The sequence below is a fragment of the Larus michahellis genome, chromosome W (genome assembly GCF_964199755.1).
Source record: "Larus michahellis chromosome W, bLarMic1.1, whole genome shotgun sequence".
Taxonomy (NCBI): Eukaryota; Metazoa; Chordata; class Aves; order Charadriiformes; family Laridae; genus Larus; species Larus michahellis.
The window spans coordinates 3,951,433-3,973,254 of NC_133929.1; the positions used below are offsets into that span (position 1 = coordinate 3,951,433).

At 43.8% G+C, this 21,822-nt stretch overlaps 1 protein-coding gene across 15 annotated transcripts in view; it reads left to right on the forward strand.

Moving 5' to 3' along the window:
• Nucleotides 1–21,822, forward strand: part of LOC141735678 (putative global transcription activator SNF2L2) — a 208,845-nt gene that overhangs the window by 129,363 nt on the left and 57,660 nt on the right. For all 15 annotated transcript variants that reach the window (XR_012584808.1, XM_074568726.1, XM_074568722.1 and 12 more), the window contains one exon: nucleotides 3,233–3,451. Coding sequence is in view for 14 of the 15 variants with exons in the window: in XM_074568726.1 (XP_074424827.1) it covers nucleotides 3,233–3,451 (219 nt within the window). In the remaining variant the exon portion in view is untranslated. The remainder of the gene's footprint in view (nucleotides 1–3,232; nucleotides 3,452–21,822) is intronic.

Below are 21,822 nucleotides of genomic sequence, written 5' to 3' on the forward strand. Positions count from 1 at the left end.
AAGGGGAAAAGTATAATTGCCAGTTTTCTCCATGAGATGGTTCTTGGAGTACTGGGACCGCAGCAATGTAGGGCCTGAACACCAGATTAGGCTCAAGGCCAGTGCTTTTATCATATCTCTGCCAGGCGAAGCAAAACAAAGTGATAAACACCACAGCAAACAGCGACAACTGAAAACAGTCATTAACAATTCTTGGAGTTTGTTGCATAGCAGATAAAGAGAGATGAAGCACCAGAGCAGGGGAGGTAATGCATAAGTTAGCATCCAGAGTAAATACATCAGCATCACGACCAGCAACAGCAATAGCCTACCAAGTAACAACTCAGCTAGACAGGTATAATGGCTAGAAGTTCAGTCTAGCCCACTCCGATCAGCTCTGTTATTATCTCAAACTGCTCGAGCCCCATGTTGGGCTCCAAAAAGGACTGCGGATGCTTGACCCCGGCTGGCAGTGGCAGGTAAGCCCCATTCAGTCACTTGCTCACTCTCCCCCCACCCCAGCAGTGGGATGGGGGAGAGAATCGGAAGGGCAAAAGTGAGAAAAAAAACTTGTGAGATAAAGACAGTTTAATAAACAAAGGAAAGAGGAAGGAAAAAAAACCTAACAAACCAAACAAGTGATACACCACCTCCCACAAGTAGACCGATGCCCAACCAGTTCCTGAGCAATGGCTACCTACCCCAAAACATCCTCCCCTCTGTTTTTATTGCTGAGCATGACGTTATTTGGTATGGAATATCTCTTTGGTCAGGTCAGGTCAGCTGTCCCGACTGTGTCCCTTCCCAACTTCTTGCAGCCTACCTGCTGCGGGTATCAGAGTGAGAAACAGAGAAAGCTTTGATGCCCTACAAACACTGTTCAGCAGTAGTGAAAACACTGGTGTGTTATTAACACTGTTTTGGTCACAAATCCAAAACACAGCACCATGTGGGCAGCTATGAAGAAAATTAACTCCATCCCAGCCAGACCCAGTACATGGCATTTGAGCTAAAAGTCAGTGGGTTTAAGATGAGTGGGTTTTTTATATAAGGACAGTTATAGTTGCAATTTAGAAAGAATAGGATGACTTTTCAAAGGTCAGCAATATTGTGTGTTTTCTGAAATTGAAAGTTTTAGGCCCTAATTTTACCAAAGCATGCATTCTTTGCTCACATATAAGCATTTGTAGCATATGAATTTCTTTGTTTCTAGGCTTTCACCCTCACCGAGAACACTGAATATAATGACTTTGTTAGTTTAAATAAAGCAAGGTGGATCTCTTTTGTAAATATATGTTTTGCTAAAACATGGGAAGATGAGACTAGAGGTTTCTCAGAGATAAAAGGGATTTGAATAGAATCTTTTGAGAAAAAGCAAATGGTTATTTGTCTCTTATTTCTCAGCTTAATTGGGAGTGTCTTTAATTTCCCGTTATGCACTTTCCTTTGAAAAAAATAGCAGCTAACATATCCTTAGTTCTTCAGTCTGTACTTTTCAAATGCAAGCATATTAATCAGCGAAAAAAAAATGATTTTTGAGCATTGTGTATTTCATTGAAGTTTGTTACTAAATAATAGAAAAGTATTTTGATTTGGGCCTTGTTTGACTGCAAATCTTCATTTCTTGCCGGTTGGCACATTTGTCAATAAACTAAACCATGTGCATGCCCAGTTTGAATGAATACATCGTTTAAAAGGGGGAATATGAAAGTCTGCTATGCCTGTCTATACAGTCACTTCCCCATTATGAAGTAATGAGATATGGAATATCATTGATTCTGGAATCTAGTTGGATGTGCATAGTCAGGTTGCATGTATTTCATTCTGCTTTTCATCTGGATTTAGAAATCGGATCATATGATAATTCAGGTTGGAAGGGACCTCAGGAAGTATCTAGTCCTACCTTCTGCTGAAAGCAAGGTCAGCTATGAAATCAGACCAGGTTGCTCAGGACTTTATCCAGGATAGAGTCTGCACAACCTCTCTGGGCAATCTGTTCCACTGGTGAAAATGTTTTTCATAGAATCATAGAGTCTTCATGGTTGGAAAGGACCTTTGAGATCATCGAGTCCAACCATACACACAAAAAAAACCCCCCAAAACCACAACCAACAAGCTCTGCCACTAGAGCATGCCCTGAAGTGCCACATCTAGAGGTTTCTTAAACACCTCTAGGGCTGGTGACTCAACCCCCTCCCTGGGCAGGCTGTTCCAGTGCCTGACCACTCTTTCAGTAAAGTAATTCTTCCTGATATCTAACCTAAACCTCCCCTGCCGCAGCTTCAGACCATTTCCTCTGGTCCCGTCATTATTCGCCTGGGAGAAGAGGCCACCACCCACCTCTCTCCACCCTCCTTTCAGGTAGTTGTGGAGGGCAATGAGGTCTCCCCTCAGCCTCCTCTTCTCCAGGCTAAACATGCCCAGCTCCCTCAGCCTCTCCTCATATGACTTGGTCTCCAAGTCCTTTTTCCATTTTTCCTCATATCCAGTCCAAACCTCTCTTCTTTCAAATTATGCCTGTTGTCTCTCATATTCCCAACATGTACTGCTTCCTCATACATATTGGAAAGCTACTATTAGGTGTCCCGAAGTCTTCTCTTCTCCAGGCTGAACGAGCCCAGTTCCCTCAGCCTCTCTTCACAGGGCATGCACTCCGGTCCTGTGACCATCTTGGTGGCCCTCTGCTGAGCTCTCCCCAGTTTGTGAAAGTTTTTCTTTTTTTGGGGACCCAAACCTGGATACAGTATTCTAGATGTGGTCTAACAAGCCCTCAAGCATAACAACTTAACCCCCCCCTCCAATTTGGTGTCATATGCACTTTATGAGCAAGCACTCTGTCACTTCTTCCATATAATTTATAAAGATGCTAAATAGGACAGGTCCCAGGATATACCCCTGTAGTACTGCACTCGTGACTGGTCTCCAGGTAGAGTACGACCCATTAACAACTACTCTCTGTGCCTGATTATCCAACCAGGTTTGTTTACACATCTGGTTGTCCACTCATCCAGACTACAATATTCTTCACTTGAATGAAATTCACTTTGTAATAATGAATTTGATTGAAGATCAACTTTCATGTGGGGATATTCCTTTTTATAGTGGCATTTTATAAGTAGTGGGGTGGAGGAGGGAAATGCCACCAGAGGAGTTGGTTTAAAGTTTCAAGCATAAGTAAATAACCAGCTATTCCCGTGGTTTATTTAATCAAGACCCTTCAAATTGTTGTATCTTTTCCCAACTGCCATTGCAGCGCATGGACATGGATCGTCGTAGGGAAGATGCCAGAAACCCCAAGCGCAAGCCCCGCTTGATGGAGGAGGATGAATTGCCATCTTGGATTATTAAGGATGATGCTGAAGTTGAAAGGCTCACATGTGAGGAAGAGGAAGAGAAAATATTTGGAAGAGGGTCCCGTCAGCGCAGGGATGTGGACTATAGCGATGCTCTTACAGAGAAACAGTGGCTACGGGTAGGTACTGCTTTTTTCTTTTTGACAGTTGCTATTTGTGGGGGGCAATGTTCTCATTGAAGATTGCAAAGTTGCACAAGTGAAAACACTGTGTAATATCTAAGGTCCATGTATTCTTATTATTCAGTTTTTACAACTGTGCTCAAGAAATAACTTCGGTTTCAAGCTATGCTGCTGAATCTTAGCTCATTGCTAGATGCAGAATCATGATTACAGTTGTTTTCTATTGCAACTATTCTGTGGCCATAGATATTGACATATTTCACTTACGTTTTTCAACACACGAAGCAGATTTTCATCATTAAGAGACTTTTCAATTTAAAATACGGGAAGCCTATGATCAGTGCGTATTACAGCTTTCTGTGCTGCGGATGTATAAGAAAAAACCCAAACTGATCAATTTTAAAAGTTTGGAAACTTTCAAGCAAGTCTCAGACAAGCTTTTTCATTTCCAAGTGCCTCTGTGTTTCTTGATCCCAGTGAGACCAAAAACCTCAATGAAGACCATGTTGCAGGATTTCCATGCCTGAAAGTAAAGAATCTAAACTTACTCTCACTGATCAGAGGGCTGGAGCACCTCTGCTATGAAGGCAGGCTGAGAGAGTTGGGGTTGTTCAGCCTGGAGAAGAGAAGGCTCCGGGGAGACCTTATAGCAGCCTTCCAGTACCTGAAGGGGGCCTACAGGAAGGATGGGGAGGGACTCTTTATCAGGGAGTGTAATGACAGGACACGGGGTAACGGCCTCAAACTGAAAGAGGGGAGATTTAGATTGGATATCAGGAAGAAATTCTTTACTGTGAGGGTGGTGAGGCACTGGCACAGGTTGCCCAGGGAAGTTGTGGCTGCCCCATCCCTGGAAGTGTTCAAGGCCAGGCTGGATGGGGCTTTGAGCAGCCTGGTCTAGCGGGAGGTGTCCCTGCCCAGGGCAGGGGGGTTGGAACTAGATGATCTTTCAGGTCCCTTCCAACCCGAACCATTCTGTGATTCTGTGAATCTATGATTTTGTTGCCCTTGAGGATTTCTTGTCATTCCTCTGCTTAAAAAAAAAAAAAAAAGCAGAGATAATGAAAATGCTTGAAAATGCTTGAAAATGCTTACAAAAAGCATTGAATAATGAATGCTAATGTTTATGGCTTTTCAGAATGTTGATATCGGGGGTGGTAAAGAAATTAGGTTTGATCTCTAGAAAGTCTCGTCAAAAACCAAGAAATTTCATCATTTTTAACCCAGTTATGATTTCTAAAGCATATTAGTAAGATTTTTCATGTACAGAACTAGCCTCTGTGATTTGATGGGCAGTATTCTACCATGGTAGAACAATCACATGCTTATGTGGTTGACGCTAACACACAGTGCAGCTAGGACCATAAAAGCTAGGGGGAAAAAAAACCAAAATAAAGCGTATATCAGGTAGATCTGCTCAAGCTCTTTTTAAACTAGTTAGCTTCAGTACTGAACTACTCTGGCTATGGCAAAAGCTCAGCTTGGACTTTCCTACTTTACTTCTCAGGTTGGTTTTGTACTCAATGTTAAGCTGTTTTCTTTAAAAAAATAACAGCCCTCAAGAAGTCATCTTTCTACCTCAAGGCAAGATCAGCTATTCCTATGTCATTCCTTATAGATGTTTGCCTAAAGGCCTCCACTGATGGAAAATTTAGAACTCCCTAAGGGAAGCGATTGCTGTGACTTAGTTTTCCCTAATACCTTATCTGAATTTCTTTCCTGGTTTTTAAGCACATTACTTCTTGTTCTGTTCACTGTGATCACGAAGAACAGGTTGTTCACATCTTTTTTTTTCCCCCAACATCTTTTTATGTCTTGAAAGACTGTTATCATAACCCTGCTTAGTCTTTTTTTCTTTGTGTTAACAACCCCTGCTCATATGATCTTTCCCCATAGGCCCTGTTTTCTAGACCTCTGATCATTTTCATTCAACTTCCTTAAACTCTCTCCAAGTGGTTAGCAATTTTGTTTAAGTTTTATTCAAAGCTAGACACCAGTACTCCAGGTACAGCCTTGCCTGAATGAAGGGGAAGAGTTCTTTCATATAACTGCTAGGGTGTTTATACATCATGGTAAAGTGTTTTTCTATTTTCTCAGCAGTACAGACACTGACTTGTGTTCAACTTGTGATCCAGTATAAACACTCAATCACTTTCTATGAAACTACTCCCTGTCCATTTTTTCCGTATCCTTTTTTGTACAGTTGTGGTGTGTTGACCTTGTCTGCCTGCCAAATGCCCACCTAGCCACTCTCTCACTCCCCCTCCTCAACAGGACGGGGGGGGGGGGGGAATAAGATAGAAAAGCTTGTGGGTCGAGATGAGGACAGGGAGCTCACCAATTACTGTCACAGGCAAAACAGACTCGACTTGGTTAAAATTAATTAAATTTGTTGCCAGTTAATAATAGAGTAGCATGGCGAGAAACAAAGGCAAAAGTAAAAACACCTTTCCCCCACCCCTCCCTTTTTCCCATGCTCAACTTTATTCCTTCATTCCTGACTCTTCTACCTCCTCCCCCCACTCCGAGCAGCACAGGATGAATGGGGAATGGGGGTTGTGGTTAGTTCATAATGCTTTGTCTCTGCCACTCCTTCCACCTCATGCTCTTCCCCTGCTCCAGCGGGGGGGTCCCTCCTACGGGAGGCAGTCCTTCATGAGCTGCTTCAATGTGGGTCTCTCCCATGGCCTGCAGTCCTTCAGGAACAGACTGCTCCAGCATGGGTGCTATCCATGGGCCGCAGCTCCTGCCAGAAAGCCTGCTCCTGCGTGGGCTCCTCTCCACCGGCTGCAGCTTCCTTTGGGGCATATCCACCTGTTGAGGCATGGGGCCCTCCACGGGCTGTAGTGTGGATATCTGCTCTGATGCGGTCCTCCATGGGCTGCAGGGGGACTACCATGGTCTTCACCACAGGCTTCAAGGGAATCTCTGATCCAACACCTGGAGCACTTCCTCCCTCTCCTTCTTCTCTGGCCTTGGTGTCTGCAGGGTTGTTTCTCTCACATTTTTCTCACTCCTCTCTCTCACAGCTGCTGTGCAGCTTTTTTTTACCCTTTTGTAAATATATTATCAGAGAGGTGCCACCAGCGCCACTGATTAGGTAAGCTTTGGCCAGCAGTGGGTCCGTCTTGGGGCTAGCTGGAACTGGCTCTGTCCAACATGAGGGCAGCCGCTGGTCTCTTCTCACAGAGGACTCCCCCGCAGACCCCCCTGCTACCAAAACCTTGTCACGTAAACCCAATAAAACAGTTGGGTTTTCCTTGCCTAATAGAAATACTTTGCATATATCCTTGTTGTAAATTACCCACGTTTTCTCCAGTTGTTACACTAATTTATCAAAATCATTTTGAATTTTAATCTCGTTATCAGGTATACTTGTGGTCCCTGTCAACTTGGTGTTCTTTGCAGATTTAATAGGCATACTTTTAATTACATAATACCGGTAATTAAAAAAAGATATTGAATAGCACTGGACCCCTATTTCCACAGCCTTCCATTTTGACAGAACTACCCCGAGTTTTAAAAAGTGCTCTGAATAGATTTTTCTGACTATTTGCTACACACCTGATAGTAATTTTATGTAGCCCATGATTTCCTGGTTTGTTTGTGATAGTGTTGTGTGAAACAAGGTCACAGGCCTTGCTAAAGTCAAGATACAGTATGTACTGCTACTCCTTTTCAACATGGCTTGTAACTTTGTTGAAGAAAACTGCAGGTTCCTTCCTCCTCCACTGTTAAACTGTTAACTGTGTACTCAAATTAGAATCGTCTAGGTTGGAAGAGACCTTTAAGATCATCGAGTCCAACCATTAACCTAACACTGCCAAAACCACCACTAAATCATGTCCCTAAGCACCACGTCTACCCGTCTTTTAAAATACCTCCAGGGATGGTGATTCAACCACTTCCCTGGGCAGCCTGTTCCAATGTTTGATAACCCTTTCTGTGAATAAATTTTTCCTAATATCCAGTCTAAACCTCCCCTGGCACAACTTGAGGCCATTTCCTCTTGTCCTATCGCCTGTTACTTGGGAGAAGAGACCGACCCCCACCTCTCTACAGCCTCCTTTCAGGTAGTTGTAGAGAGCGATAAGGTCTCCCCTCAGCCTCCTTTCCTCCAGACTAAACAATCCCAGTTCCTTCAGCCGCCCCTCATAAGACTTGTGCTCTAGACCCCTCACCAGCTTCGCTGCCCTTCCCTGGACACGCTCCAGCACCTCAATGTCTTTCTTGTAGCGTGGGGCCCAAAACTGGACACAGCACTCGAGGTGGGGCCTCACCAGTGCTGAGTACAAAGGGATGATCACTTCCCTACTCCTGCTCGCCACGCTATTCCTGATACAGGCCAGAATGCTGTTGGCCTTCTTGGCCTCCTGGGCACACTGCTGGCTCATATTCAGCCTGCTGTTGACCAACACCCCCAGGTCCTTTTTGCCAGGCAGCTTTCCAGCCACTCTTCCCCAAGCCTGCAGCACTGCATGGCAGGACCCGGCACTTGGCCTTGTCAAATCTCATACAGTTGGCCTCGGCCCATTGATCCAGCTTGTCCAGATCCCTCTGTGGAGCCATTCTACCCTCAAGCAGATCAACACTCCCACCCAACTTGGTGTCGTCTACAAACTTACTGAGGGTGCACTCGATCCCCTTGTCCAGGTCGTTGATACAGATATTAAACAGAACCGGCCCCAATACCGAGCCCTGGGGGACACCACTTGTGACCGGCCGCCAACCAGATTTAACTCCATTCACCACCACTCTCTGGGCCCGGCCCTCCAGCCAGATTTTTTACCCAGCGAACAGTACACCCGTCCTGTGGTGTATGAAGGCACAGACTCCGGCTGTGATGAGTACGAAATCGTTTATTGCTTCTCAGGCCTCGGCTTTTATACCCGAGCTCTAAAACTTTCCATGCACCTGCTAGGCAAGTAAACACATATTTCAGATCACTAACCCAGTCGCCTTATTCAGTTCCCACCAAGATAAGCACGCAAAGCTGTTTTCTGTTCCATGTTTATATTGAGCCAGTTCCTCTTTGTTCCATCCGTATCGACATCTGCGTTCCTGTTTCTGTGTGCTCTGCTCACTGTGTCCTTGACCGTACGCAGATCTCTGCTCGTAGATCTGCCATACACAGGCCTCTGCTCGTAGATCTGCCACACCGTCCAAGCCATGAGCAGCCAGTTTGTCTAGGAGAATGCTGTGGGAAATGGCGTAAAAGGCCTTACTAAAGTCCAGGTAAACAACATCCACAGCCTTTCCCTCATCCACTAAGCAGGTCACCTTGTCATAGAAGGAGATCTGGTTAGTCAAGCAGGACCTGCCTTTCTTAAACCCATGCTGACTGGGCCTGATCCCCTGGTTGTCCTGCATGTGCTGCGTAATGGCTCTCAAGATGATCTGTTCCATAATCTTCCCAGGCACCGAGGTCAGACTGACAGGCCTGTAGTTCCCCCGATCCTCCTTCCGGCCCCTCTTGTGGATGGGCGTCACATTTCACAGAATCACAGAATCACAGAATCTTAGTGGTTGGAAGGGACCTCTGAGATCATCGAGTCCAACCACAAAAAAAAACAAAAAAAAAACCAAAAAACAAAACCAAAACCAAAACCAAAACCACACCAACACCCACCTACTAAACTCCACACCCACAACCCCACACACAACACCCCACCACAAACAATAATCTTGGGCACTAGAGCATGCCCTGAAGAGCCATGTCTACACGTTTCTTAAATACCTCCAGGGATGGTGACTCCACCACCTCCCTGGGCAGGCCGTTCCAGTGCCTGACCACTCGTTCAGTAAAGTAATTCTTCCTAATATCTAATCTAAACCTCCTCTGCTGCAGCTTCATACCATTTCCTCTGGTCCCGTCGTTATTCCCTTGGGAGAAGAGGCCAACCCCTGCCTCTCTACAGTTTCCTTTCAGGTAGTTGTAGAGGGCAATGAGGTCTCCCCTCAGCCTCCTCTTCTCCAAACTAAACATGCCCAGCTCCCTCAGCCTCTCCTCATAGGACTTGTTCTCCAGACCCCTCACCAGCTTGGTGGCTCTCCTCTGGACACGCTCCAGCACTTCAATGTCTTTCCTGTAGTGAGGGGCCCAAAACTGAACACAGTACTCGAGGTGAGGCCTCACCAGTGCCGAGTACAGAGGCACGATGACTTCCCTACTCCTGCTGGCCACGCTATTCCTGATACAAGCCAGGATGCCATTGGCCCTCTTGGCCACCTGGGCACACTGCTGGCTCATGTTAAGCTGGCCGTCCACCAGCACCCTCAGGTCCTTTTCTGCCGGGCAGCTTTCCAGCCACTCTGCCCCAAGCCTGTAGCGTTGCCCGGGGTTGTTGTGACCAAAATGCAGGACCCGGCACTTGGCCTTATTAAACCTCATCCCATTGGCCTTGGCCCATTGATCCAACCTGTCTAGATCCCTCTGTAAAGCCTTCCGACCCTCAAGCAGATCAACACTCCCACCTAGTTTGGTGTCATCCGCAAACTTACTGAGGGTGCATTCAATCCCCTTGTCTAGATCATCAATAAAGATATTGAACAAGACTGGCCCCAAAACTGAGCCCTGAGGGACACCACTGGTGACCGGCCGCCAACCAGATTTTGCTCCATTAATCACAACTCGCTGGGCACGGCCATCCAGCCAGTTTTTAACCCAGCGGAGGGTACACTTGTCTATGCCATGATTCTCCAGTTTCTCCAGGAGAATGCCGTGGGGGACGGTGTCAAAGGCCTTACCAAAGTCCAGGTAGACAACATCCACAGCCTTCCCCTCATCGAGAAAGCGGGTCACATGGTCATAGAAAGAGATCAAGTTGGTCAGGCAGGACCTCCCTTTCATAAACCCATGCTGGCTGGCCCTGATCCCTTGGCTGCCCTGCACTTGCCGTGAGAGCTCACTCAGGATGATCCTCTCCATGATCTTTCCCGGTACCGAGGTCAGGCTGACAGGCCTGTAGTTTCCGGGATCCTCCTTCCGGCCCTTCTTGTAGATGGGCGTCACATTGGCCACCCTCCAGTCATCCGGCACCTCTCCTGTTGACCAGGATTGTTGATAGATAATGGAGAGAGGCTTGGTGAGCTCTCCTGCCAGCTCCCTGAGAACCTTTGGGTGAATCCCGTCCGGCCCCATTTGCTAACCTCCAGTCAACTGGGACCTCCCCCATTAGCCAGGACTGCTGGTAAATGAGGGAAAGTGGCTTGGTGAGCACTTCTGCCAGCTCCCGCGGTACCCTTGGGTGGATCCCATTTGGCCCCATAAGCTTGCGTGTGTCTAAGTGCTGTAGCAGGTCACTCACCATTTCCCCTTGGATTATGGGAGCGTCATTCTACTCCCTGTCCCTGTTTTCTATCTCAGGGGGCTGGGTACTCAGGGAACAACTGGTCCTACTGCTAAAGATTGAGGCAAAGAAGGCATTAAGTACCTCAGCCTCTTCCTCATCCTTGGTCACTATGTCCCGTCCCCTGTCCCCCCCCTCTAATAAAGGATGGAGATTCTCCTTAGTCCTCCTTTTATTGCTAATGCATTTATAGAAACATTTTTTGTTGTCCTTAACAGCAAAAGCCAGATTAAGTCCTAGTTGGGCTTTGGCCTTTCTAATTTTCTCCCTACATAGCCTCACAACATCTTTGTAGGCCTCATGAGTGGCCTGCCCTTTCTTCCAAAGGCCATAAACTCTCTTTTTTCCCCCTGAGTTGTGACCATAGCTCTCTGTTCAGCCAGGCCGGTCTTTTTCCCCCGATGGTTTGTTTTTGGGCACATGGGGACGGCCTGCTCCTGTGCCTTTAAGTCTTCCTTCTTGAAGAACGTCCAGCCTTCCTGGACTCCTTTGCCCTTCAGGACTGCCTCCCAAGGGACTCTGTCAAGCAGGCTCCTGAAAAGACCAAAGTCTGCCCTCCGGAAGTCCAAGGTGGCAGTTCTGCTGACCCCCCCCCCTCCTTGCTTTCTCCAAGAATCGAAAACTCTATCATTTCGTGATTGCTATGCCCGAGATGGCCTCCAACCGTCACATCCCCCACAAGTCCTTCTCTGTTCGCAAACAACAGGTCCAGCGGGGCACCTTCCCTAGTTGGCTCCCGCACCAGCTGTGTCAGGAAGTTATCCTCAACATACTCTAGGAACCTCCTAGACTGTTCCCTCTCAGCTGTACTGTATTTCAAGCAGACATCTGGTAAATTGAAGTCCCCCACGGGGACAAGGGCTAGCAATCTTGAGACTTCTCACAGCTGCTTATAGAATATTTTGTCTGCCTGGTTGGGTGGTTTATAACAGACTCCCACCATGATATCTGCCTTGTTGGCCTTCCCCCCAATTCTTACCCATAAACACTCAACCCTATTGTCACCATCATTAAGTTCTCGACATTGATAACACTCCCTAACATACAGGGCCACCTCACCTCCTCTCCTTCCTTTCCTATCCCTTCTGGAGAGTTTATAGCCATCCACTGCAGCAGTCGTGCAAGTCGTCCCACCGCGTTTCCGTGATGGCGACTGCATCATAGTTTTCCTGCTGCACAATGACTTCCAGCTCCTCCTGTTCGTTGCCCATGCTGCACGTGTTGGCGTAGACGCACTTCAGTTGGGCTATTGGTCCCGCCACCTTTTTTCTGGGAGAGGCCTGACCATTCCCAGGCATGGCTGTAGTTTCTAACCCATCAATAACCCTCGTATCTTTGCTGCCGCTGAGATGGCAGACCGAGGGACCTCACTAGCATACTGTCCCACAAACATTGGCATGCCACCCCCAGGCTTACCTCTAAAGAGCCTGGTTTCATCCCCTTCCCGCTTCAAATCTAGTTTAAAGCTCTTTCGATGAGCCCTGCCGACTCCTGCGACAAGATCCTTTTCCCCCTTTGAGACAGGTGTTCCCCATCTGTCACCAGCAGGCCTGGTGTCACATAAACCAACCCCACAACCAAAAAACCCAAAGTCCTGCCGCTGACACCAGGTATTGATCTGCTGGCTCTTCCTGTTTCTTCCCTCGTCATTCCCTGTAACTGGAGGGCTAGGGGAGAACACTACTTGTGCTCCCGATCCCTTAACTAGTTGTCCCAAGGCCTGGAAGTCTCTCTTGATCACCCTTGGGCTTCTTGTTGACACTTCATCGCTGCCTGCCTGAAAAAACAGAAATGGATAATAATCTGAGGGCCATACCAGGGAAGGAAGCTTTCTCTTTATATCTTTAGCCCAAGCCCCAGAGAGGCAGCAGACTTCCCTAAGCGGGTCCGGTCTGCATATTGGGCCTTCCACTCCCTTCAGGAGGGAGTCACCTACGACAATGACTCATCTTTTTTTCTTTACTGAAGACGTTTTGTTGCAAGGTGTAGTTCGACTTAATCTCAGCGACACCTCCACGCTAATTGAATCATCATCCTTGTCATGGTTCAGTTATGCATGCAGAGTCTCATACCTATTTTGTGTACATATTTTCAATTGCATTTTCAGGTGGCAAGTCCTCATACTTCAGAGTGTTACAGAAAATGCTGATGTAAGAGCTACTAATATTTTTGAATGCCTGTATTCTGAGGATTAGATTTATAGTGTAGCATTGGTCATGCAGCTTCACAGTAAAAGCTCCTCTCCATTAGGTGGACGATGAAAACTTGAATAAAGTGAAACTTTCCTGAGTGTTTTCATGAGATTTATTTTGCGTGGAAAGTAAGGAGTTCTGTTTTCTGCATTTTTATGCCTCACTTGTCCTTTCTTTGAGCAACTTAAACTTTCTTGTTGTTTTTTTTTTTTTTAAATTACATACCTTGGGGATCATAGAAAAAGAGATGACAATCATGTACATTATTTTCAAGGGAATCTTTAAATGTGTAAAATTATCAGAGGGAGTTAATAAGCAGCTTTAACCTGAGGTTTTGCCACTTTAACTTGCAATGTAACAATATCATACACATTGTATGGAAATTTTAAATCAAATATTTTTTTGTTAAAATAAGCTACTTAAATGGCTGAGGCATTTTAAAAAGTACCCACAGGATTCAATACATTCTAAATTAAGGATGGCACTTTATGAATAAAAGTTTTCCCTTTACTACCCTACATGTTTTATTATGCCACTGTCCACTCCTCTTTTGGAGCACTGTAGAAGAAACAGACCTATTCGTCACTAGCAGCAGGGCTATATCTCTAGGTTTTTTTCTTTCTCCAGCTGCTGATACCTTTAAGCTATACTTGTATGAGGCTTTTTAGAAGGAAACTTTACGTTTCCGATTAATATATTGGTTTGATAATATCATTATCCAACTAGCAGCCGTCTCCTTGGCTTCATTTGTCTTAGAGATTCAGTTTAATTTTACTTTAATTTCTGAGGAGTTTTGCCTGGGTCAGCAGCCAGAATTCTGACTGCAGATCAGCTACCTGCTCCTTCTGAGGTGGACCCTGGTGTTCTGCACCAGGTGGGTGGGGGTGGGAGGGGCAAGGGTGGGAAGAGAGAGATGGCACAGGGTTCTTTCTGGATCTCAGTAAAAAAGGCCTGACAACAAAAAGCATAATAAAAATAGCTGTTTTAATAAGACAGAATAAAAAGAGGAATATAGATAGCGAGTAAATCTTGTGACCCTTCAGATGCTGGGAACCCCACTTTCATGCAGCATCGGACAGACCCCAGATGAATTTTCCCACAGCACACTGTGCAGATCCCATGTCAGTGGAGAAGTCCCTCCTCCCTCCTGTACCACAGTGCCTTTTATCTTGTGTAAAAACCAAAACCATAGGTCTTATCCTGACAGATTGGAATGTTATCTCTGTCATAACATCCACAGCACAGGCTGGCACAGGGCACGCCAGCAGATTCCTTTACAGTGGCTACTCATGCTAACCTATTGGCTTTTCAAGCCTTAAGTACAAGACCCAATAGAGCAGACATGGCCTGCTCAAGATCACTGACTCCTCAAATACAATGTCTTCTGCAAGGCTCCCAATATACCCAGCCATTACACAGATACCTCAATGTTGAATAGTCCAGTAAGGGTCTTATAGGCTTAATTCCTTCTTGTTGCCTCTGAAAGGGAAAAAAGCCCCAAGGAAACAAGAACATCTAATGTCAGTTTTCCCTTCCTGGAGTTCTGGGTGCTGGGTAGTACTTGGTGCCTATGCTCAAGTTCATGAGCATATGCATCACTGCAGATCCCCAAAGGAAAAAAAAGATCTCAAGGCATTTGTGCATGTGCATATAGAGAAAAATATGTCATCTTTCTCCTTATCAGAAGACCCGAGTTCTGAGTTTGGAAGCAGTGGACCGAAAATAAAAATTATTATTAAAGTCAAGAAGATGAACACATGCAATAATGTAGTGAAACTGCTTTGGAGGCCTGCAGCTGCCTAGACTCCCTGGGAAGTTATAACAGAAGAACAGGCTTTGATCACTAGCTGATGCTGCAGGGTGCTGTGCCCTAACTATTGGTATGGCAACTGCATTTTCTATAAACAGGGAAGTAGGAGCCTGCCTTCTGAACCTAGAAAGCATTTAAATCGTGGAATTATTGTGTCCTCTGGCATATTTCTCCCACAACAATACTCCTCACAGGGCAGCAAAATGATAGAGCAGCAATCAGATTATTTCTTAAAGGGCCATGAGTGTTCTGTTAAGGACTCTGTTGTTTAGGGCTTTTCGAGAATCAATGGATTTGTTTGCAATAGTCGCAAATTAGTGTATCCGAGTTGCTGCTCAGAGGCTAAATTGAGCAGGATGCTGTTAGATGTGTTCCATGATATCTGAGATACTTATTCTGACATGATCTTGATTCTAATAGTTTTGACTCAGGCAGAGGCATCAAGACAGCTCTTACCTGGCTAAGCTAGTTCTGATGCTCTTTAACTCATCCTCCAAACCTTTACTGTGAAGCTAAATCTCTTAAGAGAGCTGAAATGTTTTGCATCTGGATTCAGTTTCTCATTCAACCTAGTTGCTTGCTTGGTGCCATGAACAAAGTTCTGTTCTGTAGATGTGCAGATTTAATTCAAAGTAGATTTCCATGTTGCCAAGTGGAACAAGTATGAAACCTGAGATGAGCAGTGTCAGATTTATCTCACACGGGCATTCAAAAGCAAACTATTGTAGACTACTTGCTTTTGCTGATCTATTGCTGAATATTTTTCTTATTCAAATTAGAAGAAAGACAATATTGACAGAAGGCCAACAGCATCCTAGCCTGTATCAGGAATAGTGTGGTGAGCGGGACTAGGGAAGTGATCATCCCCCTGTACTCGGCACTGGTGAGGCCCCACCTCGAGTACTGCGTTCAGTTTTGGGCCCCTCACTACGAGAAGGACATTGAGGTGTTGGAGCATGCCTAGAGAAGGGCTACAAAGCTGGTGAGGGGTCTGGAGGACAAACCTTATGAAGAACGACTGAGGGAGCTGGGGGTGTTTAGCCTGGAGAAGAGGAGGCTGAGGGGAGACCTTATCACCCTCTACAACTACCTGAAAGGAGGTTGCAGAGAGATGGGGGCTGACCTCTTCTCCCTGGTGACAAGTGATAGGACGAGAGGAAACGGGTTCAAGTTACGTCAGGGGAGGTTTAGATTGGATATTAGGAAACATTTTTTCACTGAAAGGGTTATTAAACATTGGAATAGGCTGCCCAGGGAGGTGGTGGATTCACCATCCCTGGAGGCGTTTAAAAAAAGGGTAGATGGGGCACTTAGGGACATGGTTTAGAAGTAGCTCTTGTCAGGGTAGGCTAAAGGTTGGACTCGATGATCTTAAAGGTCCCTTCCAACCTCAGCAATTCTATGATTCTATGATTCTATACATACATACAAAGTACACGATGGATATTTTCAACATCCTCATGACTATTTTGAAGTCCAAGTGTTGGAATATAAAAAAATATTGGAATATAATAGTGTTGGAATATAATAAAATATTCTGAATTTCAAGTGTTGGAATATAATACTGTTGGAAAATATCATGACATAAAATTTATTTAATTTTTTTCTTGCTTTATGTATACTGGCAAAAGTGAATATGTTGTATAGTAAAACTTGTCATTCAATCTTTCCTTGATCCCCTCAAAATCTTTCCTAGGAAAATGTTAGGAATGTTTTAAACTATTTTCTTATCAGTTGGAATGTGAAATTGAAAAGTTATGTGTTCTCTTTTACCAACTGTAGGTGATTGCATACATAACTAATTGTATTCACCCCCACTAAAACATATGGATATTTCCTAAAAAAAATAAAAAGGAACATAGATGTTTGTTTTAATGATTAATCACTTGAATTCTAGTTAGGGACTGGAATTATGCTTCCATTTCAAGGTATCTTTTAATAGCTGTCACTTGTCTTGTATCTCTCTCTGAGGATGTTCCTATGGAATTCAGACAAGCTCTTATGTTACCTGTTTAGAGCAGAGAACCTTGAGTCTCTACAAGAGGCACTGTTGTCACTATAGTAAAAAGGATTTTTGTGGAATTCATAACACAAGGCTGTGTTTATTGAGATAAATTATCCCTTTATTAGGAAAGTACCAATACAACATTTTTCAAAATTACTGGAATTTTATTTGCCTCAGGCTTATGACTTGCAACCAAAGACATTGTGCAAAGAAAGCAAAGATTAAGTACACTTTAGGGAAAAGGTGAGAATTCACATTAGTAACACAGATCAGTTTGATGAAAGAAGCCATTCATTGCACTATATAGATTGCAATATTCTAAAACATTTTTCAACCCATTGTTTTTAATCAAGAGGAGAAAAGTTTAGCAAAGTTTACAGTACACATAAATTTGCTACAATTCAAAAAAGCTTTTTTCTGAAGATAATAAGCATAAAGTGAAAAAATGTATATAGGACAAGGTGACGTAAAGGCTAACTACTGTACATTTATAAGCTATTAAACAAAGTTGCATATATGTACCACAGTGTAAAAAAACAATAGAGCAGAAAACTGCCTGATGAAAAATAAAATAACCAGTGGCTTTTTATGGCTGCTCCTGGTTATCAATACTACAAAAGACATTTTTTTGTCTTTCTGATGACACTGAAAACATCAAATGATAAAACCAGGAATGATGAAACCATTACCAAGTAAACCCAACCCAGAGAAATATACTATCAATGCACATTTTTTCATCAAAAGCATTTTTGTTGTTTTGGAGATTTAAAAAAAAAAAATCTGAGGCCCATTCGGTCACAGTATGTTACTTCTTCCCTTTTTTACACTATGATATCATATGTTTGTTCAGGCACTATCCTAGAGCTAGTTTATAGAGGATGAGAATACAACCCAGTGTCTGTTTAACAAAATGAATTCAGTGGCTGTAAAATGAGAGAAGGGAAGGGGATGGGGTTAGTTCTGCCAAGGAAATAAACTCTGTGAATTACTCATCATCACTTCCACTTGCTTCTGACTGGTCCTAGAGGTAAGAGACACAAGAAAAGTCAGAAATTCTTTGCCAAGTAGTATTCTATGGATTTTGTTAAAGAAAAAAAGAAAAATTACAATTAAATTTACAAATCAAGATAGCCGTAAGAAAAGTAATATGTTATTTACTATTTTCCTTTCATGACATTTCATTCCAATTAAATTGCTGTGGGCCTCTTTAGAAAAGAAAAGGCACAAAGTCAGGAAACACTAGCTCCTTTCTGTCTACCCAGGCATCTTAAAAATGTCTGTAAAGATCCGTCTTCATTTGTTGCATTAATAGAAAGTGTTTCTAGGGTGGGAATGAAGGCAAACGAACCATGAACTTTAAAGTTTTGAAGAAAGAAAGAACATCTTCAAAAAATAAGAGCCAAAAGTGTCAGACTTTTTGTCTTCCAACACCAAGACTAGATCCCACAAGCAAACGCTAACACAGTTTGAACCTGCTCCCCCATCCTCCCAAGATGATGTCACAGATTAAAAACAATGCTTAATGTTTCTAAGCATGAAGAGGTGAAAATTCTGAGTGCAAAAAGGACAGGGTATAGATGAAATCACTGCAACAACTTATAAAATCTCAGTGAAGAAAACTTACGTTTTTATCTTGATCCTCATCGCTGTCATTGTCACTCACAACAGGCTTGGCTTTTACTCGTCTTTGCCTCTTCTTGCCTTTGCTTTTGTCCCATTTTTTTTCATCCTTCTTGTTCAGCTTGATCTTGACTTTCACTGATTTTGCTGTAAAAAGTGGAATGTGAATGTAAAATCTGCCTTTATTCATTGTATACCCTTTTCCTACTAAATAACTTTTAAATAGTCTGTCTTCATGTAAATTCTCCCCTTGTAGCCTGAAAAAATCCTCTTTCTGGATTGTGGAATTAAGTAGAGATATTTGCTTTTACTTGTGTTCTTGACAGTTGCAGCACTAATTTGCATTAAACTATCAAGAAAATCTGAGAGTTCATCAGGTGCATCCTCCTTTCACTTTTAGAATGCATGGCACTTACAGATAGCATTTAGTGTTGCAACTACACTCAGGGAACCTTGTACAAGAAGATGCATGTTAAGAAACAAAGTAGTTTTTGTTGCTTGCACATAGAAAAATGTCTATCTTCAGTAGGAACAGACAATTTGGGTTTTTTTAAGTACACAAACTCCATGTGGAGGTAACTGGCAATTTTTGAGTTGACAGCTTACTGAAGAGAACACAAGCACCCAGTTCCAGGGTATCTGCTCATTTCCAGATGAACTGCTGAAGTTGCATGCTCTGCATAGCTGCTTTTAATACTTGCAGAGTAGCTCAAGACAAAAGTACTCTAGTTTCTCTATCCAGACACACTTTCAAAGTGCAGTTCTAGGTAGTTAGAAAATATGGGGTAGAAGCACTCGGGTGGCAGAAAGCAGAATGAAGGGATCCCTCCTTTTCCACAATATCATGTTTCCAAATTTGCAGGGACTTCAAGTTCAGAGGTTATGTGAGAAGGTACCTATTGAGGAAACTTTAATTGGTCAGGGGAGCTGAAAGGTAATATGTAGATCTGGCTCTTTCTATAGTAATTTTTTTGACATCAGTATGTTGCCTACTAGCAATTCTGTGGAATAGCAGAGATGCAGCAAATTAAAATTCAAATTGGAAATAAAAGACGTACATTTTTACCAATGAAGATAATAAATTATATCAGAATAATTTAATAAGAGATGAGTATCACTTCTTAAAAGAGATCCTCCAACTTAACCTGCAGCATGCCCTAGATCCCAGATGAATTTTTGGCCCAGCCTGGGCCCATCTCACAGCATATTAGCTGGGCCTCTTAAATTATGAATGTCATCTCCTGCAGTGTAGTTTAGCCTCAGACAGCAACAAAGAACCACGTGGACGCTCTCTCACACCACACCCCCCACACCCCCACACCCCGGCCGTGGGGGGAGGATCGGAAGAAAAAGGCAAAACTCGTGGGTTGAGACAAAGGCAGTTTAACAGAACAGCAAAGGCAACAAGACAACAACATTGAAATTGAAGTTATGTGTTCTCTTTTACCTACTGTTAAAAGGCAACTCTGGCATCAAACACTATAGTAAAGTTGAGCTAGCTTGTTATTACAACCTGACATAAATTACCAGAGGCTTTTTTTTAGGGCTTGTATATTGTAAAGGAGCTTTCTTTTTATATATATATATATATATATCTTTTACAATCAATGCTAAGCATATATATTTAAGACATCTTTTTGTAGCTAGTGAACATGAACTCAGTTTGATCTTCAGGTGGTTGTAATTAGATACTACAGTAGATTTATAGGATTTTCTGTTTTGTGTTGAATATTTATTTCAGTTAACCTTTCATCTAGTGACCCTTATATTTATCTAATTATAATGGAGATTTTTTAGCAGGCTTTGTTGAAGGTTGGGATTTTGTGAAAGAGGAGAAAACAAATACATATTTGTGAAATTGTGAAAAAGTTGTTGTCTTCACAGTCCACGCGCATATAGTCCGTGGCCTCGAAATCACAAGTTGTTGGTGCTTAGAGGCTCCAAATTCACAGATTGTTGGTGCTTAGAGGCTTTGATCAGGCCATCTCTTAATGGTGGTAGCTGACTAACTCCATAGATAGGCATGCCACTTCTGTATCGTGGCCTTCTGGGAGGGGGTGATCCCTTGAGGATCGAATTTAGCAGAGATAAAGGGCCTTGCACTATAATATCTTGCAAAGTATATAACCTTTCCACTTCCTTGACTGCCCTGGTAAGTGAAAGGAGTCCCTTCTCCCACTCTGAGTACCGTTGTTCAGTTTCCTTAAATGAGGTAGAAGAGAATAATAAAGGTCTAGCCTGCCCTCTCAGTCCCTTTTGGAATACACCACAATAGGAGGCATGTTCTGCAAACCCCTGCTCTACCCTCAATGGGTCTTGTGGGTGTAGTGGGCCTAGCCTCTGATGGGTCTTAAGTTCACCCTTTAGGACATTAAGGGCCTCTGTATGTTGTGGAGTCCAATCCCATTCCTTATTCTTTTGGAGCAAGTCATATAACAGGTGGGCAATCACTGAGAACCCCAGCATATGCTTTCCCGAGTAGCCCAATGTACCTAGCAGCTGCTATAATTCTGTCTTATTGCCTGGAGTTTGCCCTTTCTCGATGGTTGACAGAGTGTCATTGGTTACTGCAACTGCTCCAGCTATCCACCAGGCTCCTAGGAATTTAATTTCTTGTCCGGGACCTTGACATTTGGAAGGCAGAATGTCTAGCCCATTTTTATTCAACAGGTTCCAGATGGCTTCAGCCACCTGCCCTACCTGTTCTTTATTATCTCCACCAACTAGGATATCATCTATGTACTAATATATGTGGACACCTGACGGCACCTCCATCACATCGAGGAGTTTGGCCAAGGCATTGTGGACAATAGTGGGAGAGTGTATCCTTGTGGGAGTCGGTTAAAGGTGCATTGTGTCCCTTCCGAAGTAAAGGCAAACTGAGGCCAATCCTCTTCCCCTAATGGGATCATGAAAAACATCTTTGATATCTAGGGCAGCCATCCACGGGTGGGTGGCTGCCTGTATTGCTGTTACTATTGAGGTTATACTCAGAATGGCAGCCATCAGAGGCAGGATATTACTGTTTAATCTTTGATAGTCAATTGCCAAATGCCACTGCCTATCAGGCTTGCAAATTGGCCAGACTGGAGAATTATAAGGGGAATGGGTGTGACTTATTATCTGTCTCTTCTCGAGGTTGTTAATTAACTCTGTAATACCCTGTTTAGCTGCAGCTGGCAGAGGGTATTGGGAAACACAGGTTACTTCAGATTGCAGTAGAGCAGGAGCAAGCTGCAGGGTCCTAACTGGGATGGCCTCTGCTCCTCTGCTTCCAAAACTCCACATCTTGCCATTAGGTAGATACCACCACTTGCCCATTAATATGTCAAATCCCAATACATTTCCCTTACAAGGGCTTAGAGCCACCTCCATGGCTGTCATCCGCTTTT